The sequence below is a fragment of the Oryzias latipes genome, chromosome 23 (assembly GCF_053564925.1).
Source record: "Oryzias latipes strain Hd-rR chromosome 23, Olatipes_Hd-rR_3.1".
Classification (NCBI taxonomy): domain Eukaryota; kingdom Metazoa; phylum Chordata; class Actinopteri; order Beloniformes; family Adrianichthyidae; genus Oryzias; species Oryzias latipes.
The window spans coordinates 15945458-15971271 of record NC_136259.1 but is presented as its reverse complement, the minus strand read 5'-3'; the positions used below and the strand labels follow the sequence as shown (position 1 = coordinate 15971271).

The following is a 25814-nucleotide window of genomic DNA, read 5'->3' as shown; positions in this document are numbered from 1 at the left end:
TGAAGAGGGCTGTCTGAATTGCAGAATAAAGAAACTTTTTTTTACAAACACTGGGTTTTTCTCAGCAGCGAAAAAATAAATCACTCGGAAATAAGAGGGCCAAGCCAGCAAACTCAAAATTTCAAAAATGGGATTTTATTGATCCCCAAAGAAATAATCAGACAACAAATTCAGCTGATTTCAGGAGAGCCTGTTGCCACCACTGCAACCAAGACTGCTCTCTCTCAACTGGGAAAAGTTCACCCCTTATAAAGGCTTAGCCCCTCCCACAGGCCAATTATCCTAACAATTCCTTAAAACAAATTACTGGAAGAATCAACATAACTCCAAACTTACAGATATTTAACAGAAAAAAACAACAACAACTGAAATACAGAAATAGGTTTGAAACAAAATCAATTAAACAAAAAGGGGAACAAAGCCAAAAAAAAAACAATTCTGACGTGAAGTCACTTCCTGTGGATGTAAATGCTGATGTGTCCATTGCTCTGGTTTGGCTGTTGGTGGAGGAAAACTTTGATGGTGAGTGCGATTCTGTTTAAAACCAAGTGTGCACCCTTAGAATTAAACAAAACATGAAATGTGAATGATTTGTGTCCCACAAAACTAGAAACTGTGAGAAAAGAGAAAAACATTTAAGGCTCATGTTCAGGCGCTGTCCTGCAACCTGTGACGCTACTTCATCACACACTGAAACAAGCATGTGTGAGAACTTGCATCACTAAATAATCATTATTATACTTATTACGTTACTTTAAGATCCATTCCAGCCAAAATTTGGTGTTTTTAACAATTTCTTGTGGCATTTAATGCATGATGGAGGGCATTAAAGAACCTTTCAGATGCTCTTTAGCAGGAAAAGTGCCGTGTAAATAAAGTCGAATTTGAATGTGAAGACATATAGACAGGAAATTATATTTCTGAGTATTTCTTTATACAAATCAGGATCAGATGAAAAAAAAGGCTTTTTGAAAAAGATGATATTTGTAACATAGAAAATACAGATGGCGGGCCACAAGCTCCTTGCTTCCTGCTCTGCTCCGCTCCATTCTGATGCACCCACTTGTAAAACACTGAATGTACGTCTTTGTTTTCCTCGTCTGAGCTGGCATCTGGCTCAAAACTGTCCGGCTGTCTGGCTCAAAACAAAAATGTACTGCTCACTATTTTTGTTGCTCCAGTAATTCTAGGTTGGGGTTGTGACCTGAGCTAGCGGGAGAGAGTGTAAACAGATGGATGACGGGAAATGGGGGCGCCAACAGACTCGCTTAGGACCCACAGGCGATATTCTAATGAACTCCCGAGATTCTTCAGAAACTAGGTCCTTAAAAAAACACAGTTTTTTATTTCTTATTTTGGCTAAAAAAACATAATCATAATTCAAATACCACTGAGAACAATTTTAAAATAGATTAAAAAAATGACTGGAGTTGATCTTTAAGAGTAATAAAGGCATAAGATTAAACTTTATGTCCCAATCTGTTTGAGTTTGTTCAAGATTAGCACAAACAATAAAGTTTAGCTGACACTTGGGTTCATCAACCCTTGTCACACCAGACATGTTGCCAGCGACACCTAAAAAACACACTCTCTTTGACGTACTGTAACTCTTACGTGCAGTAACAAACATTTACTTGATCAACATAATTCAGCTGATTCTGATGTGGTGTAAAGCAGTTTTTCATATCCGTTTTGCACGGATATCCAACTTTTACCAATGTAGTGTGTTGCATAAAGGCTCTGGCTGATTTACAGCGACTGCATTTAAGAACTTCACAGAGTGTTGCATAAGTGGGTAAATTTTAAAAAAAGCAATTTTTTCCGGTATTTAAAAATTTGATTAATGCACAGATTAAATGTTTTATTATTAAAAACTTTTTAATCCAGGTCAGAGTCGCAGTAGTTTGACTTTGACTTCGATGCATTAAATCAGCTGAACAAATATTCATCAATTCCAAAGTAAGTGAGCGCTTTAAGCATTGATTTTGATGTGTTTATTCGTCAACTTGAACATTATACCTGAAGTGTAAATGCTGGCCTGGGAAAAACACTCTTTTTATATACTCTTGAAATGCTGACAAGATGTTTAATATATCTTGTGAAAGTTGCTATGGTTTCACATAGTAGCAGCCTAAAGACACCGCATGATGAAAGATTACTTCTAAATTTCTCTCCTGACAGCATCAGCAGAATAAAAAAAATGGCTGGAGCATTAGGCTGGAAAAAATAAGGCCAAGTGTGCATCAAAGATTTGTCTGAGAGTGTGTGCCTTTTGGGCTTTGTGGTTTGTGCACATACGGATGCATGCACGTACGCCTGAATACATACACATGAAAAAAAAACAAAAAACTATCGATGCAGGGATGTGGAGATCTTTTACTGTGCTTGTCTCAGTTTTAGTCAAGCATTCACTTCTTCCAGTGACCTAGAAATGAGTGACAGGGCAAACAAAGGGGGACATAGCCCTCTGCTCTCTGTATGGTTCACGGATTTATCAGCTTGCAGGAAGTGTGGCATCTGCAAAAGCACATTTTTTCCATAAAGCAGATATACACATTCAACTTGGTAGTTGGGATGATGAGACTAAATGTATAAAAAGTCACTGAGGGTGGCTTTAACCCTTGTGCTATCCTTCATCCACCTTTGTCATGGTAGGAATAACACGTCAAAGTAAGGGTGGGGTCATCTAAGATAGCACAAGGGTTAAAAACACTGATATGGTTTTCATAGTCTTGTAAAACAATCAAAGACAGTAAAGATATTCACAAATCTGACTGGATATAATAGCTACCCTGTAACATAAATGAAAGTCACACATTTTAAGTTGATTGTACTAATACAACTGTACCCATACATTCAAAGTAAAGGTTAAAATACAAAGAAAAAGCCATCCTGTTATGTCATGGAGTAAAAAATCTCCTTTGTTCGATCAAAATTTGTCGTCATAAAATATTTAAATTGAGGCAAACTATGTCATTTTTTAAATTATTGTTTTAGTTATACACTAGAAGTCTGCAACTTTTCACAATAAAAGAGCCATTGGGTCCAGTTTCTTACAGACCAAAACACAGCAAGTCTCACTTCATGTTTAGAAAAAAATATACCTTTTTTTAAATATTTATTTGGCAATTAAGCCAATCATTTCTAAAATATACTTTTTGAATATTTACAATAATTGAGTTATAACAGGGTTATATTTTTATACTTTGACATTTCTCTTTTGCTAACAGCAAATACAAGTTCTTTCAAAATAAAATATGATCTTACTGCAGCAGCAGATTTACTTGAATTAAAAAAAAAATGACACCACTTAACAACAAGAACTATCACAGAACTAAAAAACCTATTAGTTTTTCAACTTTTGTGCATGTTTCATTAAATCCAAGAAGCAGAATGGAGGCATAAAAGAGTCGTGGGTTGCCAGCACCACAACTTCCTAAAATTCAACATAGTATAAAGTCTCTTTTTGCCTGAGGTTTATTAAATATATAGTTGTTGGATAAATGCTAATTTATCCAACAAATGTCTGTCTACATTTAAAGATTGCAAGAAAGTTGTATTTCCTTATTTTTAAGATCTAATTCACTAAATGTGCATGTAGTTTAAAGTAAACTTAGTTAATAATCCGCAATTTTCTAAAGAAAGTTCCACTGATTACAAATATCAGAAAGGTCAATGGATAAATGGGGTATGAATATATTGGAAACCCACTCAACATGTCTGTTCATCTGGAAGGGGAAAGCTTTGGGATTTTCCAGAAGGAGATGGAGGACACGGCAAGGAGAAGGATGAAACATGTCTGGGCCAATCTGTTTTCCGTGTCAAGTTATTTCTCGACACCATTTAAAACAACATTTACAGTAGTGACATTACTGCCAGATGGCATTTATTAACCACTTTTTAGTCTGATTTATATTTGACTTACAAACATTCCTACTGGCATTTAAATAGAAAAACTAACAAGCCTCCAAAATTGCAGACTTCCTCCTAAATTGAAGTTGGAACCTTGACACTATCCAGCATCTTGTCTCGGGCTAAACCCCATTCCAGCCAGTGCTCAGAATCCGAAAAATGTATCTCGTCTTTTCCACAACGCTGAGCAACAGTCGAGTCGTGCTGCTAAAGTATGCATGTATTAAACACGAGCAGATGCAGTGGAGCTGGATCAAACTGCTGCCATTAAAATGTATGAGAAAGGAAGAGCAGTGCTCTGAAAAGGTGTGCAGAAAGAGGAAGAAAAAGAGGACAAGAAAATTAAGAGGATATCACTCGGTAGCTTCCAAAGGAAAAACTCACTGTACTGCATGCTTCAGTTATGCCTTGTTGAGAGGGGCCCTTCTTTTATTGGAGAGGAAAGAGTATAAGTGCAGTACTCCAGTTGCTAAGCTGCATGCAAATGCACACAAGGACAGATTTTGGCAGTTCTACTGCATGATGGTTTATGTGATTGTCAGGCTTTCATACGCTTCCCATTGCGTGCATAAAAATAGAAAATGGTTTGCACTCAAAAGGAGCAAATTTTTTTTCCGTTATTTATGCACAAGCTTTAGGTGCATGAACCTGGAGCTGTTGTGAAAACTGTCCCTTGTAAGATTTATAGGAAAATCAATAGCAGCAGTGCAGCAAAACAACCAAACTAAACAGTATATCAAATAGAAAGAATTAAATAAAGCAGAAACCGGAATAGACTGGATCTACAAAGACGTGTCCAAAGCACCTACAGGAATATAGTGCATGTATAATAAGTCTGTGGATAATTAAAAGTTGACACAGCTTTGGTGATGAAATAAAGCAGGAGGAAATGATTCTGAACAGCATGAGGGCCAGAACTTAATATTTGGATAGTTTATTTTCCACTCATGCTGTTTGATTTCATTAAAGCTCGAAATTGCACATAGCAGGTGGGTGGGACCTTGGATAGAAAATTTTGTAAGTTGTTCCATTGACTGTATATGCAAACTGGACCAAGTGAGTGTGATGTCATCCATAGAAAATGGTTTACTTCTGGCTTCAACGAAATGAAATCACTTCAGTCGATATTATTTTTAGCAATATGGACATCACCATGTTGGAGCCAGACAACGTGAGTAGGCAGAAGATTAGTCCGAGTTGGTCTGAGTCAACATTTCTATGGTGACCACTCTTGCCAGTCAGGAGTCAGCTTGTTGGAAGACCACACTCCTACCACTTAAAAGCAGGGTCTGGATAATCTGTCCATCAAACTCTTTGAACGTTCAAACGTAAGACCACACACTTTTATTGAAACATCTAATTGGCCAGTTTTTAAATTGAGTATTGTGAACTGCAGAAAAAAAACATAATTAAAATAAATTAGATTTAACAAGAACATGTTAAAAAAAGGTTACAGAGTAAAAATGATATAAAATTAAATAACTTTTTAATAAGTGTTTGTTTCTCAATAGAAGTCTACGGGATTTTGGCTTTTTGGAACCAATGGGTACTTCCTGTTTGGAAGGGGAGGGGGGAGGAGTCTCTCAGTCCAACTCTCCTAACCAGTCAATGTGTTGTTTCTCAAACTTTTTAAATGTTGTTGACAGGGGCTGAGTTTATTTTCACCTCTCAGAACCCTATAAGCGATGTCAGAGACATTTATCTCTATGTCTATGGTATTTTAATAAAGTGAGGTTTTAAGGTAACCATCATAACCTCATAGTAAAAGCAGCAAATCAAAGTGCTTTTTCAGTGCTGTTAAGCAAAGAGATTGATTTCAAACTGGAGGTGGAAAATTGGCATCAAACTTTAAGTTTCTGATTGATCATCCTGGTGGCATTTTTTTCTAATTCAGACAATATGACAAGGAAAGAATTCTAGACTCCCTCAAACAGGGATGCAGACATTTTAGCAAGTGCGTTGCTGATTTAGCAAAAGCTGGCACCTTGGCAAGAGACCAAGGTATGAAAAAAGAATAAAGAATAAAAACAGATGAGAAAGCAACACCAGTATCAGCAATTCAGAAAAAAAGATCCCCATAACATGCAGACATATTGCTCTCACACAAGCACAGGCAACATTTGATCTGTTCCAATCTAGAGCCAGTATACTGACACCATACTGTAAAACACTGAAATGTTTCCCTTTTTTTAGCAAATAGTGAATAATTGGGCTTTTACATATTTGTTCTTAAGAGAGAAATGCCAGACAACTGGAATTCTTCTAACTGTAAAAATGGATGCAAGGCTAATTGAAAAGTCATTAAAAATAAGACGAAAATCTATTTTTTTTGTTTTTGACATGTATGTGTGCCATTTTTCTCATAAAGGAAACAAATATAAAAAAAATAATTTCATTTTGCATTTCTGAATATTTCTCCTTTTAAATTGCTGTCAATCAAACTTTTGGAAAGACGCTTGGTTTGAATTAATGAGCTGTTGTAATGTCACAATGGTCCTTATGCGCATTGCGCAAGCTCCCTGATCTACCCTCTCCAGCATGCACAAGCTCAGGTGCAGAAGAAGAGAAGATGGCACATTGCTTCGTTCACCGCATTCATTTTAAGTGCGTCCAAGGCTGGGTTTTGTTGTTGGCTGCACGTATTTACACTTAAAGTTAAAGTCCCAAATGTGTTTTCCATATTTGTGTTCTCTCTCTGACTGATTTTGAAGGCTTGGTGTCCCACATTAATCAAAAGGATAAAAATAAAAGAATAAAATCAATGGACCTTTTTTTTTATTACTGCCTCCATAAAAATAAGAAAAATGTCATAAAGTTTAGGAAGCCTGAGCAGACTGGCTCCCCATTCTGCAGCAGGTCTCTGTCGGGCCGCCAGCTCGACTCCTGGGAGCACAAGAAAAAACGTCAGCACTGGCCGCACGTAATTTTCGAAATACACGCCACCAGTGCTGAACTTTATGGCATTTCATTTTATTTGCTGTACAAGCTAATTCAACAGCCTGCATGTGCTAGCATCAAATCAATTCTGAGCCACAGTCAGCCCTGCTTTCTGGTGCAATGTAGCCTAAATTATAATGAAAGTAAAAATTTCATGGGCTTGTTTAAGTTTTTTTTCATGTGTAATTTTAAGAAACAGCAGAGTCGGCTACACACATTTGTTTTTCATTCCACACATTGTTCCAAAAGTGTAATCTTGGAACCAAAAATACTGTAAAGTTTCTTTACCGCTAAAGATGACCTTTTGAATGGTTGAATTTGGAATGAATAAAGTTTGGCTTAGATTACAAAAGGGGTTTACTCAGACATACCTCTGGTTTGTCAGAAGATTCATAACCCCTGTTGTTAAAATAAAATATGTCCAACACAAAAGGCATTCAGCTTTCATCTGTCTGCCCTGCTGTTGAACATGATATGTGGCTTTTTAAGACATTTAGGTTGTGGGATTTTGGTAAAAAAAAATATAAATCATATATAAAACACCACTGGGAACATTTTTATTTGAATTTAAATGTTATAGGGGACTTTAAAGAAATTCAGAAGATTCTTATGTGCGCCATATTTTCAGAACATTATAAATCTGAGCTTTAAGTACATATCTCACCTGTTTTTTTTTTCCTTCTTTGTTTTGATAAAATGCTATTTTCAAATCAAGAGATCAGAGAGAAGATCTTAGGTGATTATGCAAGATCCCTGGTTTCCGCTATGTTGAAGCTCAAAGGGTTCCGTTTTTATCACATATAGACTCACAGCGTCAGTTGCCATCCCTCTTGCTGTGCACTTGTTGGATCCAAAAGACAAAAGAAGGCAGGAGAGTGCAGCTAGGCAGGATGTGTAGGATGGTTTGAAAGATAACACACTAATGAATGGTATAAATAGTCCTTTTTACTCAAAATGCATAAAATTATAGCCATATTTTTTAATGCAAGCAGAAAAAACTGCCATATTGTTCGCAAATGAGTTAGGAGTGGATGTTTTCAAATATTTGCAGACTTTTGCCCTGCAGATAAGCTTCTGCACTTATCTACCCTTGTGCACTGGTGCGTAAAAATGACTTGGCTTTCCCATTATTCTGCACATATTAATTATTTCTGTCTTCCTTTTTGTCTCTTTACAATTTTAGCTTCACTTCCTTTTTTCTGATAGTTTGTTACGTATAAAGAGGAGCTTCATTATTTTTATGTTGGTTAATATTAGTTATAGAAATCAACCCAATCAAAATGTATCAATATCAATGATACAAGTTATAACATTTTTTAAAGTGATCTACATTTATATCTAACATCCTTTCAAGTTTTCATTCTTCAATTAACCTGATAGAAGAGAAAATAGAGTATTTATTTTTCTTCCTTGTGTATGAGGTGTGAGTGGAGAAATCACTTACTGCTAACAGGAAGACATTTGTAACTAAACCCATTTTGGAAGTGTGACCATCTGCCATCTGGTGATCTCAACTAGTTTGAGTGTATGAAGACAATGAAAAGCAAAACAGTTGCAATATTTTACCAAGAGACATAGTACACACACAAGACACAAACAAAACATTTACTGAGAGTAGAGCCAGAAAGGAAAAGAGATTATGTCTATCTATAACATTAAAATAGTTGGTCTAGTAGGTTCCATGAGGGAAGAACATGAGAAGTAAAGCTTTTGACTCCTACTTTGCTTTTGGAGTCACTATAAAGGCCCGTACACACCGGGACGAATATTCGCCAGGCGTTATTCGCCAGCGTTTTTCGCCACGTTTTTTGTGTTCACACCCAGGCGATTTCCGCTGACGATGAGCCGTGTGAACATGCAATTTCATTCCCTGACATTAGATGGCGCTTAATGTAAAACAGAAATACTCCTGTACACAAGGTTGCGCTGCGCAACTTTACGCTTCTTAAAGTCGCCTCACTCAGAAGAAGAGAGCAAGTATTTACGCGCTTGTCAGAATCATACAAAGAAAACATGAATATTTCAAGCACCAGTTGCTCCAGTTGGTTCGGGGATATTTTAGAATGTCCGTCATTATTTCTTCGCGGCTGTGTAGATGCAACTTGGCGTCTATCTTCTTCGCTGGTATGTTTGCTTAGCAAGGCAATTTTGTGTTTGAGCGCCCCCAAGTTGTGTTTTACTGTAACTTCAGAAGCTCCAGACACGTGTGCAAAAGCGCCGTTCTCATTGGTCGAATAGATTTCGACGCGAGGCGTCAAAAAAAAAAAAAAACGAACCCGAGGCGTTTTTTTTTTTGACGCTTTGATGCGTGGCGTTTTTTCGCGTCGGTGTGCACACTCTCATTGGTGCCCTTTGTTTTGTCACGAGGCGTTAAACGTCGGCGAAAATCGCGCGCGAAATTCGTCCCGGTGTGTACGGGCCTTAAGAAGCGAGTATGGTCCAAGTGTGCATTAAACTTTGTCTATCTAGTTTAGCTACAAAAAATCCTTGAGATTATTTTGGTTTAAAAATAAAACAAAGAACCAAAGTCTTACATTTCTAACTATTTGTCCTCTAAGGGATTTTCCTTCCTTACCATCAGTTCCACCAGGAAAAATGGGCAAATCCAAGTGACTTACTCAAGGAGCACTTGGGAATAAGGTATCTTGTTTAAAAGCACTTAAGCCATGATAGATGTGCCAGTCCATGGGAACCAGTAAATCCCTGGATGTTTTTAAAACAGGGTTACAGCCAGGTGTAGTTACAGACTACCAGTTTCAATGGATCAATATAGGAAAGTATCATCAGCATAGTAATGGAAATGTGTGCTGCCCTGCATAATGATATTTAACAGAACTTTCCAAGATCAAAAATACAAAAAAAATAAAATAAAATACATGCACAGAGCCACGTGGACACCTCAACTCTTGATTTTAGGATAGAAAAACCATTTATAGAATCCAGCATTGAATCAGGGCAGGCGCAGTTGACTATTTGTCAGGGTAAGAGTAGGTTCGGTTTGCACCTTGTCCACGTGTTGAAGTGTCTCTTGGCAAGACATTGAACCCCACATTGCCTTTGCTGGTTAAGGTTGTCACCAGTGTTGGGCAGAGGAGCCACCATCAGTGTGTGAATGTGTGTGTGCATGGGTGAATAGGACTGTAAAGCGTTCTTGGCCTTATTAAAAAGGGAAGGTGCTTTATAAATATATGTTATTTACATTTATCCTTAATAATTCAGTTTATTTTTCTTTCAGACAATTAATTCTATTAGTTTTATTGTTGAAAACCACCTTTGACATCTCCATTACACGCTGAATCACTGGGTAATTACAGAACCGACACACTGTTGGGGCTTTTCCAGAACTTTAAGGCATCTCTTGACATATTGTTACCTTGTAAGCAGTATAAGTGCTTCAGGGAAGCTCCAGTAAAGCTTACCAATTTTAAGAAAATGTCAAATATTTGAACAACTATGAACTGTGAACATCAGGGTATGGAATCTTTTTTAGTTTGTATCAGTATAATGTGCTGTGATGCACACATCCCACTTTTCCAATGACACTCATAGCAGATGTGCCATGGTCATTCTCTGCTCATTATCTGTCTCATTAGCCAGAGTAGGGCATTCTCCCTGCATTTATGGAGACTATGCTTCTAAAGGCCTTCTGTATGGATCAGACAGTATGCTGGAAAATTAAAGACGGAAATATTTTGTGTCAACCCTTGTGTTTTCAATTGTTCCAGCAACCCAGCAAATCATTCAAAAGCACAGATATAGTGCCGCATTTGTGTGTATGGCCTCTAATGGGTATGTTTTGCTGGCCACAAATGGCACCTGGATTGATGATAGCCTGGAGGGCAACCTTATTGTGCTCTATTGCCTGCTGGTGTGAAAAAATAAAGTGGCTCTAGCCTGAAAAAAAAAACTGGAATGTGAGAAACTTTGCACTTCGGATCACATCAATCTCCAAGCGCATTTGCTGTCGTTCAGATGAGCAAATAATGCATGGTCACCATAAGGTTAGCACCAAAAGCTTCACATTACTCCTATAAATCACCTAAATAGAGCGATCCAATGTCTAAAGGCTTCAAGCTCAACTTCTTACACTTTGTTGAGTTTATTAGCTTCCATCCTGACAGTGTGAGAATTGCAAACTGTTGTATGTTGCTAAAACATTAATCTCCCGGGCTTGGATACACTTTCATCAAATATTATTAGTGTTAGGTCACTGTGCAAAGTGAGTGGATCCTTCACATTTGGTTAGGTGCCTCTGTCACTGCAGATCCAGATCCAGATCCAGATCCAAATTGTTTTCGAAATGATCCCCAACTTTTGTATACATTGTGGTGGTTGTAGAAACGGACTAGAAATTGATCAACTTATCACACTTTAAGTGCACATTTAAGATTTTAATTTACAATTTTCAAGATAAACATCTTTGATAAACAAATGGACGGTTTTTGGCTATATAAAAAAAGCTATTTAGAAACCAGTGACTAGACTTGGAGACAATAGTGGTTCTGTGCTTACATTTCCAGGATTCAAATACAGACACATTAAGCTCAGAGTGAAGAGAATACTCACAAACTTCAAAATATACATCTCATCGACTAACAAGAATTACTCCATCAAAAAGTTTGAACTGTACTACAAACTGAGCCATTCATGGACTATATTTTTCAGAAATATGCAGAAAAAAAGAGAATCAGCTTTAGAGACAAGTTTACATTAAAGTTCCAGCAGCAAAACATGGTAGATGGAAATTTTCATTTGACAAACTGCATGCAAAGACACCGTCAGTGTTAGTAGGCAATATTAAATGTAAAAAAACATCTTTTTGTGCAGGTTTGGCCTGAAATAGTGAATGTAATGAAAAGAATTGCTAAGCAGTCTGCAGTGCCGTGTAATATATCTGCTCCGTTATGTCAATTTAGACTTTTAACTTGATGAACCACCTCGAGTGCCAACCTGAGGCAGATCGCCATGAACTAATTACAAGTTTGTAAAAGCCAACAGATGGCAGGAGATTTGTTCTCTAAGAAGCATTCCTTTTCCTGCAGTGATGGAACTAAAAGTAAACACGACTTTTAACTGAGACACCTGGTGATAGAGTACTACTAGCATATAAGCACAATAAACAGATAAAAGGTGTTTGGCAGTGCAAATATTTTGTGAAAAAAGACTCATTGCCATTATACAGATGAATGTTAAACCAGAGTCACAGAGTTTACTGTTGTTAGTTTAAAAAATTATCAAATCAAAACATTGAAAAAAAAAAAACTCTGTTTCACGTTCACCAAAACCACCACATACACGTCCTGTAAACAACCCATTTATTAAATGTTCTGTTATTCCTAAATTCCTAAACAGTGGTTTAACCCTTGTTTTGTCCCAGGGATGAGTGGTAGTCTTTCAGTGGATTTACAGTACAGTATTGTTTACACTGTATAGAAACACGTCATTGGTTCTTCATAGAAGCTCAAGTAACAAACTGAAAAGGATTTTTGATGGGAAAAGTTTTTGGTGCTAATTTTTGCCTCTTAACTAAACCAATCCTTTTACCGTTTAACACGAAAGCTTTAGCTGCAATGTTGATGTTCATGTTACTCTTCTACAGTTTACGCAATTAGCGTAATTCCAGGGCATTGTACAAGATGTTACAAAGTGTTTATGAAGTCAGTGTTATTTTAACAAAATCTTAAGCTGAGAAAAAAGTAGGTTTGCGCTGATATGCAACGCTTTACAACACAAAAGTGTTTACGCAAATGATGTAAATCCAATGAATTCTGCAGATAGGAATAGCAGCTTTGTGGTGATCCATAACCTCTACATCGGTAAAGTGTAAATTGTTTACACACTTGAAGTAAATTTGAGTCTGAGGTGGAGAAAAGCAGCTTTCCATAAAGTATTTGCACTTTACTATTGTAAAGAGTTGCATTTCGGCATAAAGGTGCAAAGAATTATGGTAGTTTGAAGAGCATGTGTATTTCCTGTTTACTGGCAACAGCTTTGGTATTGAAGGGTTAATAGTTCTTGTTGCTGTGCTAGTCTTATAAAAGACTTTTATGCTTTGACGCTAGTCTGGTATTACAAAAACACAAACAGAAACTGTCTTTATTGGCCAAGTGAGTCTTTGACTTGAGCCAGAGGTAGAAAAAGGATGTTAAAATTAACTACCAGACAACACTTTTATCTGATGACCTGATTATCTGATGAAGCTTAAAAACTTGGGTAGGGATGCTTGAATGCGAGAGTTTTGGACGCAGAAAATATACTTGCATTTACATCTTTTACGTCTTTTGATGATTGTTTGAACGTGTGTTGCTGCGGCAGCTGTAAACGTAGCTTTAGTCACTAGAAGCACCTGTTGTCTTACTGATCAAAAACTGTAAACAAAATCCTCTAAGCAACAAAGTGACAACTCTCAATGACAATCCATGATACTCTTTCCTCCATGTAATATCAATGGTAGAAATTACCTTGACAATGGACCACATCTTTAGCCCTTGTGCTATCCTGGGCACTTTACCATTGGGAGTTGGGTCATCTAGACCCACTAGACAGTGCGCTGAACCTTTTTTCTTCAATGATTTGTGAACCTCACCGGTCTCCATGGATTACATGAAATCTTTCCACCTTTGTCATGGTAGGGAGAACACATCAGTGTAAGGGTGGGGTCATTTAAGATAGCACAAGGGTTAAAATGATTCCAAACTTTGTTCTGGGATACTAGTGATGACATCTCAGCTACACTCATTTTAGGTGGTCACAACAAAATGAATTTTATTACAATTTGATGTAAATTCCAATAAAGATATTATTCCTGACATATCTAGATTGTATTATAACAATAAATAGATTAATAAATAAACCACACCTGCTGATTCTGATTACAAATCCAGTGCTCATGTTTAGCTTAGGCGGTAGAGCAGGTTGTCCAACAACCGAAGGGATGGCGGATTGATCCCCGCTCTTCCCAGCCAGCTGTCGCCCCCAGAGCGCGGCTAGCCTGCAGCTCACCGCTCCCTGGGTCAAATGCGGAGAAAAAATGTCCCCATTGTGGGATAAATAAATTAATTAATTTTATTATTTATTATTACTTTATTATTTACAACTTGTAAAAAGGTTGAAGAAACCGTATTGTAGTTAAAGAAAGGCAGTGTCCAAACTCCATGTGAGTCAAGAACATTAGGAGCTACAGATAATCACAATGTCTAACCGTCAGTTGGGTTACTTTTGATTTTCTAAGTTGAACCAATGAGTTTTCTTACAATACTTTCACTCAAGGAGCACCAAAGAAAGTGTAAAGTATATATATATTGTGTATATATATATATATTGTGTATATATATATATATATATATATATATATATATATATATATATATATATATATATATATATATATATATATATATATATATGTATATATATGTGTATATATATACATATATATGTATATATATGTATATATATATATATATATATATATATATATATATATATATATATATATATATATATATGTATATATATATGTATATATGTATATATATATATATATATATATATATGTATATATATGTATATATATATACATATATATATATATATATATGTATATATATGTATATATATATACAGCCCAAAGGTGTACGGCGCAATACGATCCATTGTAGTGAGACATACTGTATATATTGTCTTTATGCAGTTGTCCAAAGTGGTTTCTTTTCCATTATTCTCCTATGCTTACCATTCCATCAAACATTCACTCCATTCAGTTCATTTCATTGTGTTGGTTGATTTTAATCCGTTTCTGATGTCCCTCTCAAAATTCCACTCATCTATATGTTGATGCACTCTGAGACCAGCCCAGTTGTGTCTGAATCGACCGGATAGTTCTTGATATAAAGTATTTAGTGATCCTGTTTTAAGGGGGAATCCTGTAGTAGAATCTCCTTTGCGTAGCGTAATCATTGTGAGTGTTGTTACCATATGTACACCATATACACATTTAAATGTGCACTTGCATCCAGTAAACAAGGTTGAGTCCTTTCAAAGGCAGTGTGAGTTTAGATGTTTAGTTAGACAAAGAGTTCTTTCACAAAAGGACAAAATATGTTATCAGTCAATTCTCCCTATTGTGATTGGCACTGATTATCTCCAAAGGTATAACTGCCAAATGTGTCTTTATTGTAAACTCTTGAAAATTATTTTTTCTTGTTTTGTCTGGTCCTTGAACTGCATAAAAACAATTTCCTTCATATTTTCTGATTTAGTTAACTCTGAGGACCTAGATTTTGAAACCCCCAGGATTTGGTTTTTAAACTAAAGACCTACCAGAGAAATTGGAAGTTGGAAAACTTTTAGGCAAGATTGGTAAGTATAATTATACACAGTTCAACTTTGATCAGCACCCGAAACCATTTAAAAAACTACTTTTTTAATATTCTTTTTTTGTTTATACTAGAAAATTAGGGCTTTAGCACGAACTTAGTAAGACTTTTGGCTCAATGACATGTTTTGGTCCAATCTCAATTGCCCACATTTCAGAGTATGTGTTAGCTAGGTAAAGCTCTTCTAGTTGAATATGGGAAATGTAGGTCAGTCACTGATGAGAAATGCCAGCTTAGCAGTTGGATCCGGCAGGTGTGTAGTTACTTAGCTCCCTTCTGATAGTGCTGAATGGCGACAGTTCCAGCTCTGTCGTACATTCATGTTCGTTATCGTCACTGCCCGTCGCCGAGGATGGAGCGCGGTTGCAACAGCAGCAGCAACAGCAGCAGTCCAGAAAAGCCCTGCCCAGTGGGCGGCACAGAAGCAGCAGCAGTGCTGGAGTCACAGCGGCCCGACAAAACAATAGCAGCTGGGAAAGAAGATGCAGAATGGACATAGTGTGCTCCGGAACGCCCGCAGCCATGTATGCAGAAACTATGTTACAGATGTTCTCAGGCACCACGCATGCTCCGTAGACGATAGCCAATGCCACAACTGTGCAATTCATTTGGCTCTCAAGCCGGATTTGCTTCTTGTTGCTGCGCACACTGGCCTGCTCTGCATGCCGGATTTTGCGGGCTGTCACCAAAGAGCATCCGATGGTGAAGAGGGTCGGCAGACAAAAGTAGCAGCCAAAGCACCACCACAGCCGAGCGCCCTCATAGGTGAGACCCAGCACGTAGAGGATGTCAGGAAGTGAGGTGGATATCCTGATGATGCAGCGCTCAACTGGAGGCTCATCTGGGAGTGCGGCGTCCTCTGTTACAAGCTGCCGAATGAGAAGCTCTGGGAGGGCCAAAAGGAGGGCACCAATCCAGATGACTGCTAGCTTGGCAGTGGTAGAAGTGCAGTTCTCGATCATTTCGTAGTACATCTGAACATTGGTGGCTGCACGAAAGCGGTCAATGCAGAGCGCACAGAGAGTGAAGGTTGTTACGCCAAGGGAGGCCACCTAAAAACAAACAGAAAAAGAAATGTCCTTAAGGTGTCATAACCTAACTTCACATAAGTCATTAAATGCACATTAAATGTTGTCACAATTAGTCTCAGAAGTCTTGTAGAGTTCATAAAATTGACTTGATTGAGTCCCATTGCCTCAACAGTTATGTTTATTAAAGCACTTAGAGCTTCAGCAAGAGAATAATAACCCATAATTACATCAACAGGCAGGTGGGCTGTTGTGCAAACAATTCAAGTGCCGTGGTGACACTGTTCATAGTCAAGGTTGTCATTCTGTCTAGAATAAAATGTAATTACTTAATTATATTTGATGGAAAGCATTTGCTTTTCAAATGACAAAGAATGGCTGCTGGTAAAGCATCATGCTTATATTGTGTGGCCCAAAGGTGCACATTGAAGTGTTATTGCAAAAAATGAACAATGGAGGTCTTCTTATCTCTTTGTGTTGTCCTTCAAACTGTGTAAAAAGAAAAATAATAAATTAGGCCAGATAGCAACATGTCTGAACGGGGTGGATTAATATCCAATGAAAGTACTAACATCGGTTTAATAAAAATTAAATGTATATTTCCTCTGAGTGTAAAAGCATCTGCCAGATTACACACCCCTTTGGCAAAGAAACCCTCCAAAGGATTTTTTCCACGGTTGCATTTGAATTTTTGTCCTTATATGAACCACATCTTAACAAACCTCTGCTGTTCATCATTTTAGTCTACCTCCTCTTTGATTTCCACTAATCTCTCCTTTGATTTCCTTCATACTGAATGTATTACAATAGCCAACTGGTCTTCCAGTCTTCCTGGACGGATATAGATGTTATAGTGTGTGTCAGAAGCCCCCATGACTGCAGACATTCATTGTGACACAAAAGGGCCCTAACCAGGCTAATGAAGGGCAACCAGATGGAACAACAAGGAGTAAGTGGGGTAGAAAAGCTCCACAGCCTGCAGCACAGTGAGCAGTGACTCCTATCAAGTGACTGTTGGACCATAAAGGGTTATTACTTGTCATCATGCCAACATCATTTAACTGTAATTAGTATTTGCATCAGTTCCAAATATCTTGTCCTGACTGTAAATGTAAAATATTTTCAAGAATGAAGACCAATCTGATTTTGCATCATAAATTGACGAGGTAAAACAATCACCAACCTGTACAACCCTTGCATTTGTGTGTTTTGAGTGATTCTTCTGGAAAGCGTGTTGTTTTTCAATAGGCATCACTGAAGACTGTGCTATAGCTATCCTGTGCACAGGTGTTTGCACATGGTAAATATTTTATTGCTTGAACAACAGGTTTGGAATGACTTTAAAAAGCAGCCAGTGGAGTGAAGCCCCTTTGATCAGCGTGTCAGGGCGTAGAGCAAGGGCAGGACGAACAAGCATGGCTTTGTAGTGGTAAGATGAGATGGTCAAAGAGACATGGGCAATGGGGGGGGGGACTATTCATTTGTGGAAGGCACATGCAAATGGGTGCAGTCAGACGCTGCAGTAAAAGAACCAAAAGAGAAGTAAGGTGGAGTTGGGGCAAAGCGATAGGAAGAGGTAAATAAGCTCCGACACACTGAGAATGAGTAACAATGTTAATGTGGCATTTGGTCCCAGCAGAAGCCTTGACCCTGCCATGTTCGCTTTACCTGGAGCGGAGCAAACAGGCCTGACAGCTTCAGGCCTGGAGGGCTTACTAATTATTTCAAACAGTAATGAAATAATAGGTGTTGGAAAAGTAATTACCTTCATTAATTCAAGTACTGCACTACAGCAGAATATGAGGCGAGTGCATATTTTAGCTTAGCCACTTCTCTACTTATTTTATTTTTAATGAAATGCATTGTGGTTTTTCATTTCTGACATTTAAAAACTGCAATTATTCACTTTTAAAATGAGGGGGGAAAAAAAGCATTCGAAGGAAATAAATGAAAGAAACTCCTTAGTTATTAACAACCTAAAGACGACAAAAACAGCAAATTTAACCCTAGTTTTAATTCTGTGTTTCAACTCTTCACTTCTATTACTACTTAATTTGTAAAGAAAGCATTTATTTTGGCATTTGAAATAATATAGACGAGCGTAGGTAAAGCAAACACACAAAGCTGACTATAAAAACCTAGCATGTTTTAGCAAAAAAAACAAACAGGGTAATCAGCTAAAAAGCTTTACACAGCAATTACCAAAATAACCAACAAGCAATTTCAATTCATGAGCCAAGAAAAATGAATAAAATGCCCCTCTGTTATTGTTTTGTAGGTTATCAATGCAAACCAGTTGCTTCTTATGCAAAGAAACAGAATTAATTGCAGTTAGGTTAATTGCGAATCTTGGTAGTTCAAGAGCGTGTTATTCTGCTGTCATCGGCGACAGCTTAAGTGTTAAAGGGTTAAAAGTGGCTAGTGCTAGCGACCTACTTCACAAGTGTTCAGCTTCAGAATCCATTGGAATAACGCTAACTGTGTAAACGAAAAGTTATAAAAAGAACGACAACTTCTGTGTTAAAGGGTTAACGGTGCAGCTAGCATGAATAGGCAATTATTAATGACCCAATGTGAAGCTTTGACTTTAAGCTCTTTGAGTTTTTAATCCAAATTTATAAAAACCAATTATTCATGAACTTCTCCACCTTTGACTACAGTTGATCTGAAAAAGAAATGAAGCTTAAAAAAGCTTTTAATCAAGAGCTCATTTTGCTTTGTGCACAGTAGGTGAAAAAGACATTTTCTTCAAGTTCAATTTTTAATAGAGGCCTGTTGACATCTTGTTTAAGCATCTGAGAAAGAAATGGTGGCATAAAAGCTTTTGCCTTAGCAAAAGGTCTGTGGAGGATGTGCAGCCACGTGTGGCCAACTAGCCGCTATTGGGGTTACTTGACGTTAACAGCTGATTAATGAGCTCGTGTTGAAACACAACACTATGAAAGGTGAAAGTAATGACGTCTGGGTGGATGGGGTTATTCCTGCTGTGATATTTATTCCAGGTTGATTATGTGACCCAGTGCAGGCTCCAGCTGACCATAACTCTTATCAGCTGGATTCTGCCTCTGACTGCAACCATCAATCAGCTGGCTGCTTGGCCAGATGAGGAATGTGGTGAGGAAGACTGCAAACTGCAGTCTGCAAACCTACTTCCTCGAAGGCACTTTACAGCCACAGCCCCACTATCACACGGATAGTGGCTCCACTGCCAAAACACAGGCAAGGTGGGGTTCAGTGTCCTGCACAGGGACACATCGACATATGCACCATGGTTGCCCCATTCAGAGTTATTGAAATTCCTTATATTTTGTTCTACATTATGACCTTAACTTGATTGTTTTGGTATTGTAAGAAAACCCAAGGCTTCACATACGATACCTAAAACGTATTATTCTTTAAAGTAACACAACAGGATTGGGTTTGTAGTAAGTGTATCTATTACACATTCTGAATTTTTCTTTGCTTTGTTGGAAAGGAGCTATACTTGAAAGCTGAGAAAGAAATCCATCCTATTCTTCCCTCTCTACATGTCTGAACATCTATGGACTTGCCGTATAAGCACCACAAGAACTACTGTCCTTTCCTTCACTGAACCGCAAGTAATAATGCTTAGTCTTATTGTTTCTCTCAGGCTGCTACAGTGAGATGTGGACTTTTTCTTCCACACAATCTATTTCTCTTCCTTCCTAACCTGTGGCAGATTTCTTTGGGGCATTGGAAGAAAGCAGTCCGTGCTCTTTGTGCACAGTACATGCTAGAAGAATCCAGTTTCAGCTCAAAATTCTTGTCATGCGATTGTTAAACTGTAAGCAATTAAAGCATTTGAAGGCTTTCATTTTTTTTTGTATCGTGCCCAAGTCTCAGAAGACAGGTCTTGCAGATCTGTGCCAGATTAATCTGAAACTCATACTTGTTTTCCCTCCAATGCATGAAATTTCTGTTCTTTTTTAGCTTCTGACACGTATCATTTTGGTTAACCAAACTCAAATCTTGTTTCAGTACTGGAAAACATGGCATCTATTCATCCGTGGACAGCGAGCTGGCTCCACAGACCAACCCACATGCATAATGTAGAGCTGCTAATTAGATACACTGAATAATTGAATTGACGTGATCATTGTAGATGACCAAGAGTAGTATTTGTAACTCTATAGCTAACGCTAAGCACATTAGAGAAATGTATGAATGAGGGCTACCATGTGCTTCTGAGTTGTGTGTGTGTAAATTTGTGTTTGTGTGTGCACTCCCCCTGGGGCTTGTTTCTAATCACAGATAGCTGATGCAAAGAGAAGGAGGGGTTGAGGGGAAAACAGCCGCAGGCAGTGATCAGGAAAGGCAAGGCCATCCCACCCATCTGGAAGATCAGCACATTGCTGACTCTGTGTGTGTCTGTGTGTGTATTATGAAAAATTAACATCACAGCAATGGATGGACCTTAATTTGTAATCAACTTTAGAAAAAAAAAATCTTAATGTATCTATTATTATCTATAAACTAATGGAGGTTTCACTGTGATTCATGGGGTTGTTAATATTTCATAACATATAGACGCTGTAAAGACAGAAGAAACTTCATCTGGGCTTGAATTGAACTATAATATCACATTTCATAACCATATAAAGGAACCAAAACTGCAACAGTGATGTAGTTTCTTGAGTGTGGGTGTCAGTGCACGGGAGTGTTGGGATAATGAAAGTATCAAGCTGATATATGTCCTTCCATTACCACGAGTTTCAACACTATACCTGCATCACCTTCAATTCCTTTGTGGCTCTATAAAGCTCCTGTCGTGCCCTCCTCTTTTCTTTAGTCCATCCACCAATCTGTGTTTTTCTGCTATCCATTTATCTCTTTTCCTGCTTTTCTTCAGTCGCCTTTTGCTCAATCTTCCCTCTTAAATCCACTGTGCCATCTGCCATGGTTCAGAGGATTTCAGCAGGAAACTGTGTGTAACTCTCGTCTTAAAGGGTAACATTTTATCCTCTATACCACCATTTTAATGGGTGCGTATATTGTTCCAAGACCTGTTGAGAAGGTTACTATCCAGTGTTGAAATATGAATTTCAAACTGCGCTGGGTACTAACGTAATATTTTTATCAGTGTATAATTTGTTAATTCGTTTTTCAATTAAAAAGATAAGATATGTTTTTTCGTTTCTGTTTTGGAAATAAAAAATTAAAAACTAGTCTTTTTTCAATTTTTTTTTCCTGTTTTTAATTGAAAAGCAAATGACTGAATGAAACACAGATAGAAGGACTCATTTGACCCACAAAAAGGACGACATTGCTTTTAAATTAAGCCTTTAACACCGCAGACCTACGCTATGTCAAAGTGTTATTTAGGTGTCGCCGGCGACATCTAAAGTGTTAAAGGGTTAAAGTGATCACAAAATGACAGAGTTTTAACGATTCTTAATCATACTAAGAATCTAACTCAACACATTTGCTCACAGCATAACCTTGATTTATTTTTCCTCTTTTAAAAAACTCCACTGAACTCTGGATAAAACGAGACAGCACCTAAACACTCATGCATTATATATTCAATCCTTTCATTTTGCATCTGCTGTGTTTGTACGCGATTGAGCCTCTTTAGTCTGAGCATTAGTTTCCTGTCCATCTGTTTGGTGTCAGTCAAGAAGTTACTCCAAATTTTGTGTGTGTGCACGCTTAATCAAATGCTCCTGAGGGAGGATGTTGGCCTCAGGGAGCATTACGCATGGCTTTTTGGCCTGATGGATGACGTTAAAAAAAGGAATTGGAGGAGCATCGATTCTCTATAGACATGCACATTTAGCTACAAAAAGGTTATGCAGATTTCGGATTTATATTACCTAGAAAGAGTAAGGCAAATCCCAAAAAACACTGACACATGCATGCTTGTAATAAGATACCACACTGACACACAAGGCAACTAGGGGATGGAAGCTAATGATGAAAAGAAAGCTCCTCATAATGCATGCTGAGTTTCAAGACCATCACACCAAGATGGGACACTGAGTGGATGGAGCACTTGTGAAATATATAATTGGCATTCAAAGCCACCATCAAAGATAAAAGAATGGCCATAAAGGAAGCATACAAACAAAAAAAAACCCAAGATGTATGAAGAGGAGCCCCACCAAGGAAAGAGAACCCCATGCATGGTACATATCATTAGATTTCAGGAGGTTGTGATATCTACAAGTCTTGATGACTGTTCCGACAGAGTAGAGGTGATGATCATTAAAAGATGGTAACAGACCTGAGTACTAGAGCAATAGAGGCTGAGTTGAACGTAGCCAAGGAAGATCTAAGGAGCAGACAAGGCAAAAGACGCCCCCCGGGACACCTCATGGTTGAAATGGATTAATGGACGATAGCAAAAAATAATCTATTGCTGAACATTAGAACAAGGACCAATGCATCTAAGACAGAGAACCAGTAAAATGGTTGTAGACAAGTTTATGGTAGTAGTTTGTTTTCTCAAAACTCTTTGTTTAGTAGACATGAAAGCTCATGCAAACTCAATCCCTAAAAATAAAGATATTAATGTTGACCTCATGTGAATGCAAACTGTTCAGTGAACCAAAAATAGGAAGTAAGAAAAAAAAAAGGTGAAGAACTCTAATTGACATTTGCGAGGGCAGCCATGGTGCAGAGATTGAGCGATCGACTTCTGATTGGAAGAATGCAAGTTTGGTTCCCACCTTGCCTGCTCATGTGTCGTAGTGTCCTTGGGCAAGACACTGAAGCCCACATTGCTCCTGGTGGTTATACGTTGGTGCCAATGTTCAGCAGCAGCAGTGTGTAAATGTGTTTGCATGGGTAAATGGGACTGTGAAAGATGGTAGTAAAGCACTATATACCAGTAAGTATGTGCCATTTACCATTTGATAATCAGAGCAAAATTAGTGTTAGTTTTGTCATTTTTCGACATTTTTAACTAATTGCACTAATTAATCTAGATCAGTGGTGTCAGAATTCAGGCCTCGAGGGCTGGTGTCCAACATGTTTTCAAACCAACCTGCCAATAAAGCTCCTGATAGACTAAACACACCTGATCCAGGTAATCAGCAGCAGCTAGGGCAGGATTTCTGGAAAACCAGGAGGAGGCTCCAGGTCCTTGAGGCCTGGAGTTGGACACCCCTGCTCTCGATTATATAGCAGGAAAGCCCCCCAAATTTCTGCTAAGGAGACCCCTTAAGCTCCCATAGACCTGGTGGAGAATTTCAAAGCTGAAAAAGCGACAGAGCATGGCAGGCAAGGGGGAAAATGCTATTTTAATTTCTGAACTTCTTTCAAATGATCATTTTTTTACTCATCAATCCCTCTGGCTTTTTAAGCCTGGAGTCAAACTTTCCAGGGTGAATCTGATGCTGTTATGGAAGAGACAAAAGAAAAGTATTTGTGTTTTACAACGAGCTAACCTAATATCTCTTGACATTAAAAAACAACGACTTAAATTTCCAGTAAAGCAAGGCTGAAGGCAAGAGAACTATTGCTAAATATGACAGGCTGTAATTGGGCTGGTGTGTCTTATGGCCTCAAGGGTAAGAGAACTGTGCACCAGCGGGTTTTACAAGACGCAAAACATCATTATAATAAATCACATCCAAAGCCTGTTGAGAAACTAAAAAGATTTCAGAGATGTCTGAAATCTTCCATTAAAATAAATTTCCACATAAACAAACGTCCAGTAGAGTTGTCTTTTCACTTCAAAGGTGTGATCAAGATCTGACATGGTGCAAAAACGACACTAATTGCAAGAGGCCCAGTTGAAAACTATTTCAAACCTGCAGAAACATGAAATAATTGTCCTTGAAACCTAAAAAGCAGATTGAGCAATCAGAGAAAGACAGATTTACCTCCACATAGGGAACCACCTTGCAGGTAAATTCCCCCAGCAACCAGGACTTTGTCAGTTCATGGAAAACAACCATGGGCAAGCAGAAGAAAATGAGCACGAAATCCCAAACTGCCAAATTGGCCAGCAAGGAGTTGGAGATGCTCTTCATGTAATAGTTCTGGCACACAATGCACAGGATGGCAATGTTGCCTGCTATCCCCACCAGGAAAATGACCCCTGACACACAGGTGATGGCATATGCACCAAAAGTCTCACTTGTCACTGGGTAGAAGGGATTTTTAATTTCCTCCCCAAAATCTTGCGACCCGGGAGGGGTGATTGGAGTGGCGTCCCAGGGATTCTCCTCCCTGAAAGTGAAAAGCTCAGCTCTCCTGGTGAATAGGTCAAAGGGCAGGTCGGTGGAGGTGAGGGCAACTGGTTTAGGAATGGGTTCCCAAGGCGACGAGTGAGGTTGAGCCACAACTCCGGAGTTTTTGTTCAGTCTGTTTCTCCCCCTCCTCAGGGTTTTCTTCAACTCGTCTTTTGTGCCCCTGGTGTGTTCCTCACCCTCCTCTTGCCCCCCTCCTACTATAGATGCCTTAGCTGCATTGTAGTGTCCACCTGCTGGCGTCTCCGTGATACTTAGTGCGCCATTCAACTTTATCCTCCTATTGTGGTGGCGCGTCGCGTCCCAGTGTGAGGCGCTGCTGGGATCCTCCGGGGGCGTCACGGTCCTGTTGAAGTCCCGCCTGGTGTGCCCGGCTCGCCTTACTTCCTCTGCAGCGACCCTCATCCAGGGATGAGTGGCGTTTAGCTTCGCTCTGATAACTGCCCCCTGCGCCGGCTGCTCCGCCGACGACGCACCTGTGGCGTGCGCCGGCAGGTACGCGCGCTCCCGGGCTTTGTTTTGATGACTTTCCCAGGGCCAGCCGTGGAAAGTCCTGCTGCTGTTGCTTTCCACTCTGCCGTGAGCCTCTCCATTATATTTCAAGGATGACAACACGTGTGCGTGGGCAAGTAAGAGGAAGAACGTCCCGGGCGGGAGAATCTGCATGATCCAGCGATTACTGAGCGGAGTTCCACAGTCCTCACAAGTGCCTCCTCATACTCACTTGGCAGCTGGTAAATCTCTGTCTTTTAGTCAACGCCCATGGTGAAAAAAAAAACACACCTAAGTACGGCTGCATCCGCGATGGAAGCCTTTCAAACTTGTACTATCCAAGCGCACGGACATGCGCCAGAGCCGCACTATTTCCTCCAGGAGCGTCACTGCCGCGTGCAAAGTCTGAGCATTTTCGAGCAGTGCAGCAACTCGGGATGCAGACACAGCAGCGATGCCACAGAGCAACAAAACACCTGCATCTCCAGGCACGCGGCTTCAGCCTCTGTGCGTTCTGGGTTGGGTCAGCGGCAATGCGGGTGCAGTCCGTGGAAAGCCCGCTAGGCTGTGGTGCACAGCGAGGGGGGAAGCGAGAGTTAAAGGGAAGAAAGGGAGGCACCTTGCCTCTTCCTCTTCTGCTGCCGATCTCTCTCCTCCTCCTCCTCCTCCTCCTCCTCTCTGCGCTCGGGTAGGACCGTGTGCTGGAGGAAAATGGACTCCCCTGGCGGCTAACCCCGATCTGTCATTCCTCATCCATCATGGAGCATCCAACAGCCCGGGAGCAGAGTAGCGTCGTGTGTTTCTCCCCCCCCCCCCCCCCCCCACCACCACCACCAACAGGCGAGCCTGCC

At 39.1% G+C, this 25814-nt stretch overlaps 2 protein-coding genes across 3 annotated transcripts in view; one reads left to right on the top strand and one right to left on the bottom strand.

Annotated features, from left to right (window-relative positions):
- Window positions 1-447: 447 nt before the first annotated feature.
- Window positions 448-25814, top strand: part of LOC105357079 (uncharacterized) — a 126428-nt gene continuing 101061 nt past the window's right edge. For both annotated transcript variants that reach the window (XM_078942175.1, XM_078942174.1), the window contains exon 1: window positions 448-522. In XM_078942175.1, the coding sequence (XP_078798301.1) occupies window positions 469-522 (54 nt within the window). In that variant the 5' untranslated portion in view covers window positions 448-468. The remainder of the gene's footprint in view (window positions 523-25814) is intronic.
- gpr37b (G protein-coupled receptor 37b) lies at window positions 15335-25785 on the bottom strand. Its single transcript, XM_004083134.5, has 2 exons — window positions 24103-25785; window positions 15335-16279 (listed from the first exon to the last, which is right to left on the bottom strand). Exons 1-2 carry the CDS (start codon window positions 25135-25137, stop codon window positions 15461-15463), a joined length of 1854 nt encoding a protein of 617 aa, XP_004083182.1. The 5' UTR covers window positions 25138-25785; the 3' UTR covers window positions 15335-15460.

Coding starts and splice junctions, on each gene's coding strand:
- gpr37b (XM_004083134.5), bottom strand. CDS start 25,137: ATGCAGATTCTCCCGCCCGGGACGTTCTTCCTCTTACTTGCCCACGCA. Junction 16,280..24,102: donor AGGTGGTTCCCTATGTGGAG/GTAAATCTGTCT, acceptor GTTTGTTTTTAG/GTGGCCTCCCTTGGCGTAAC.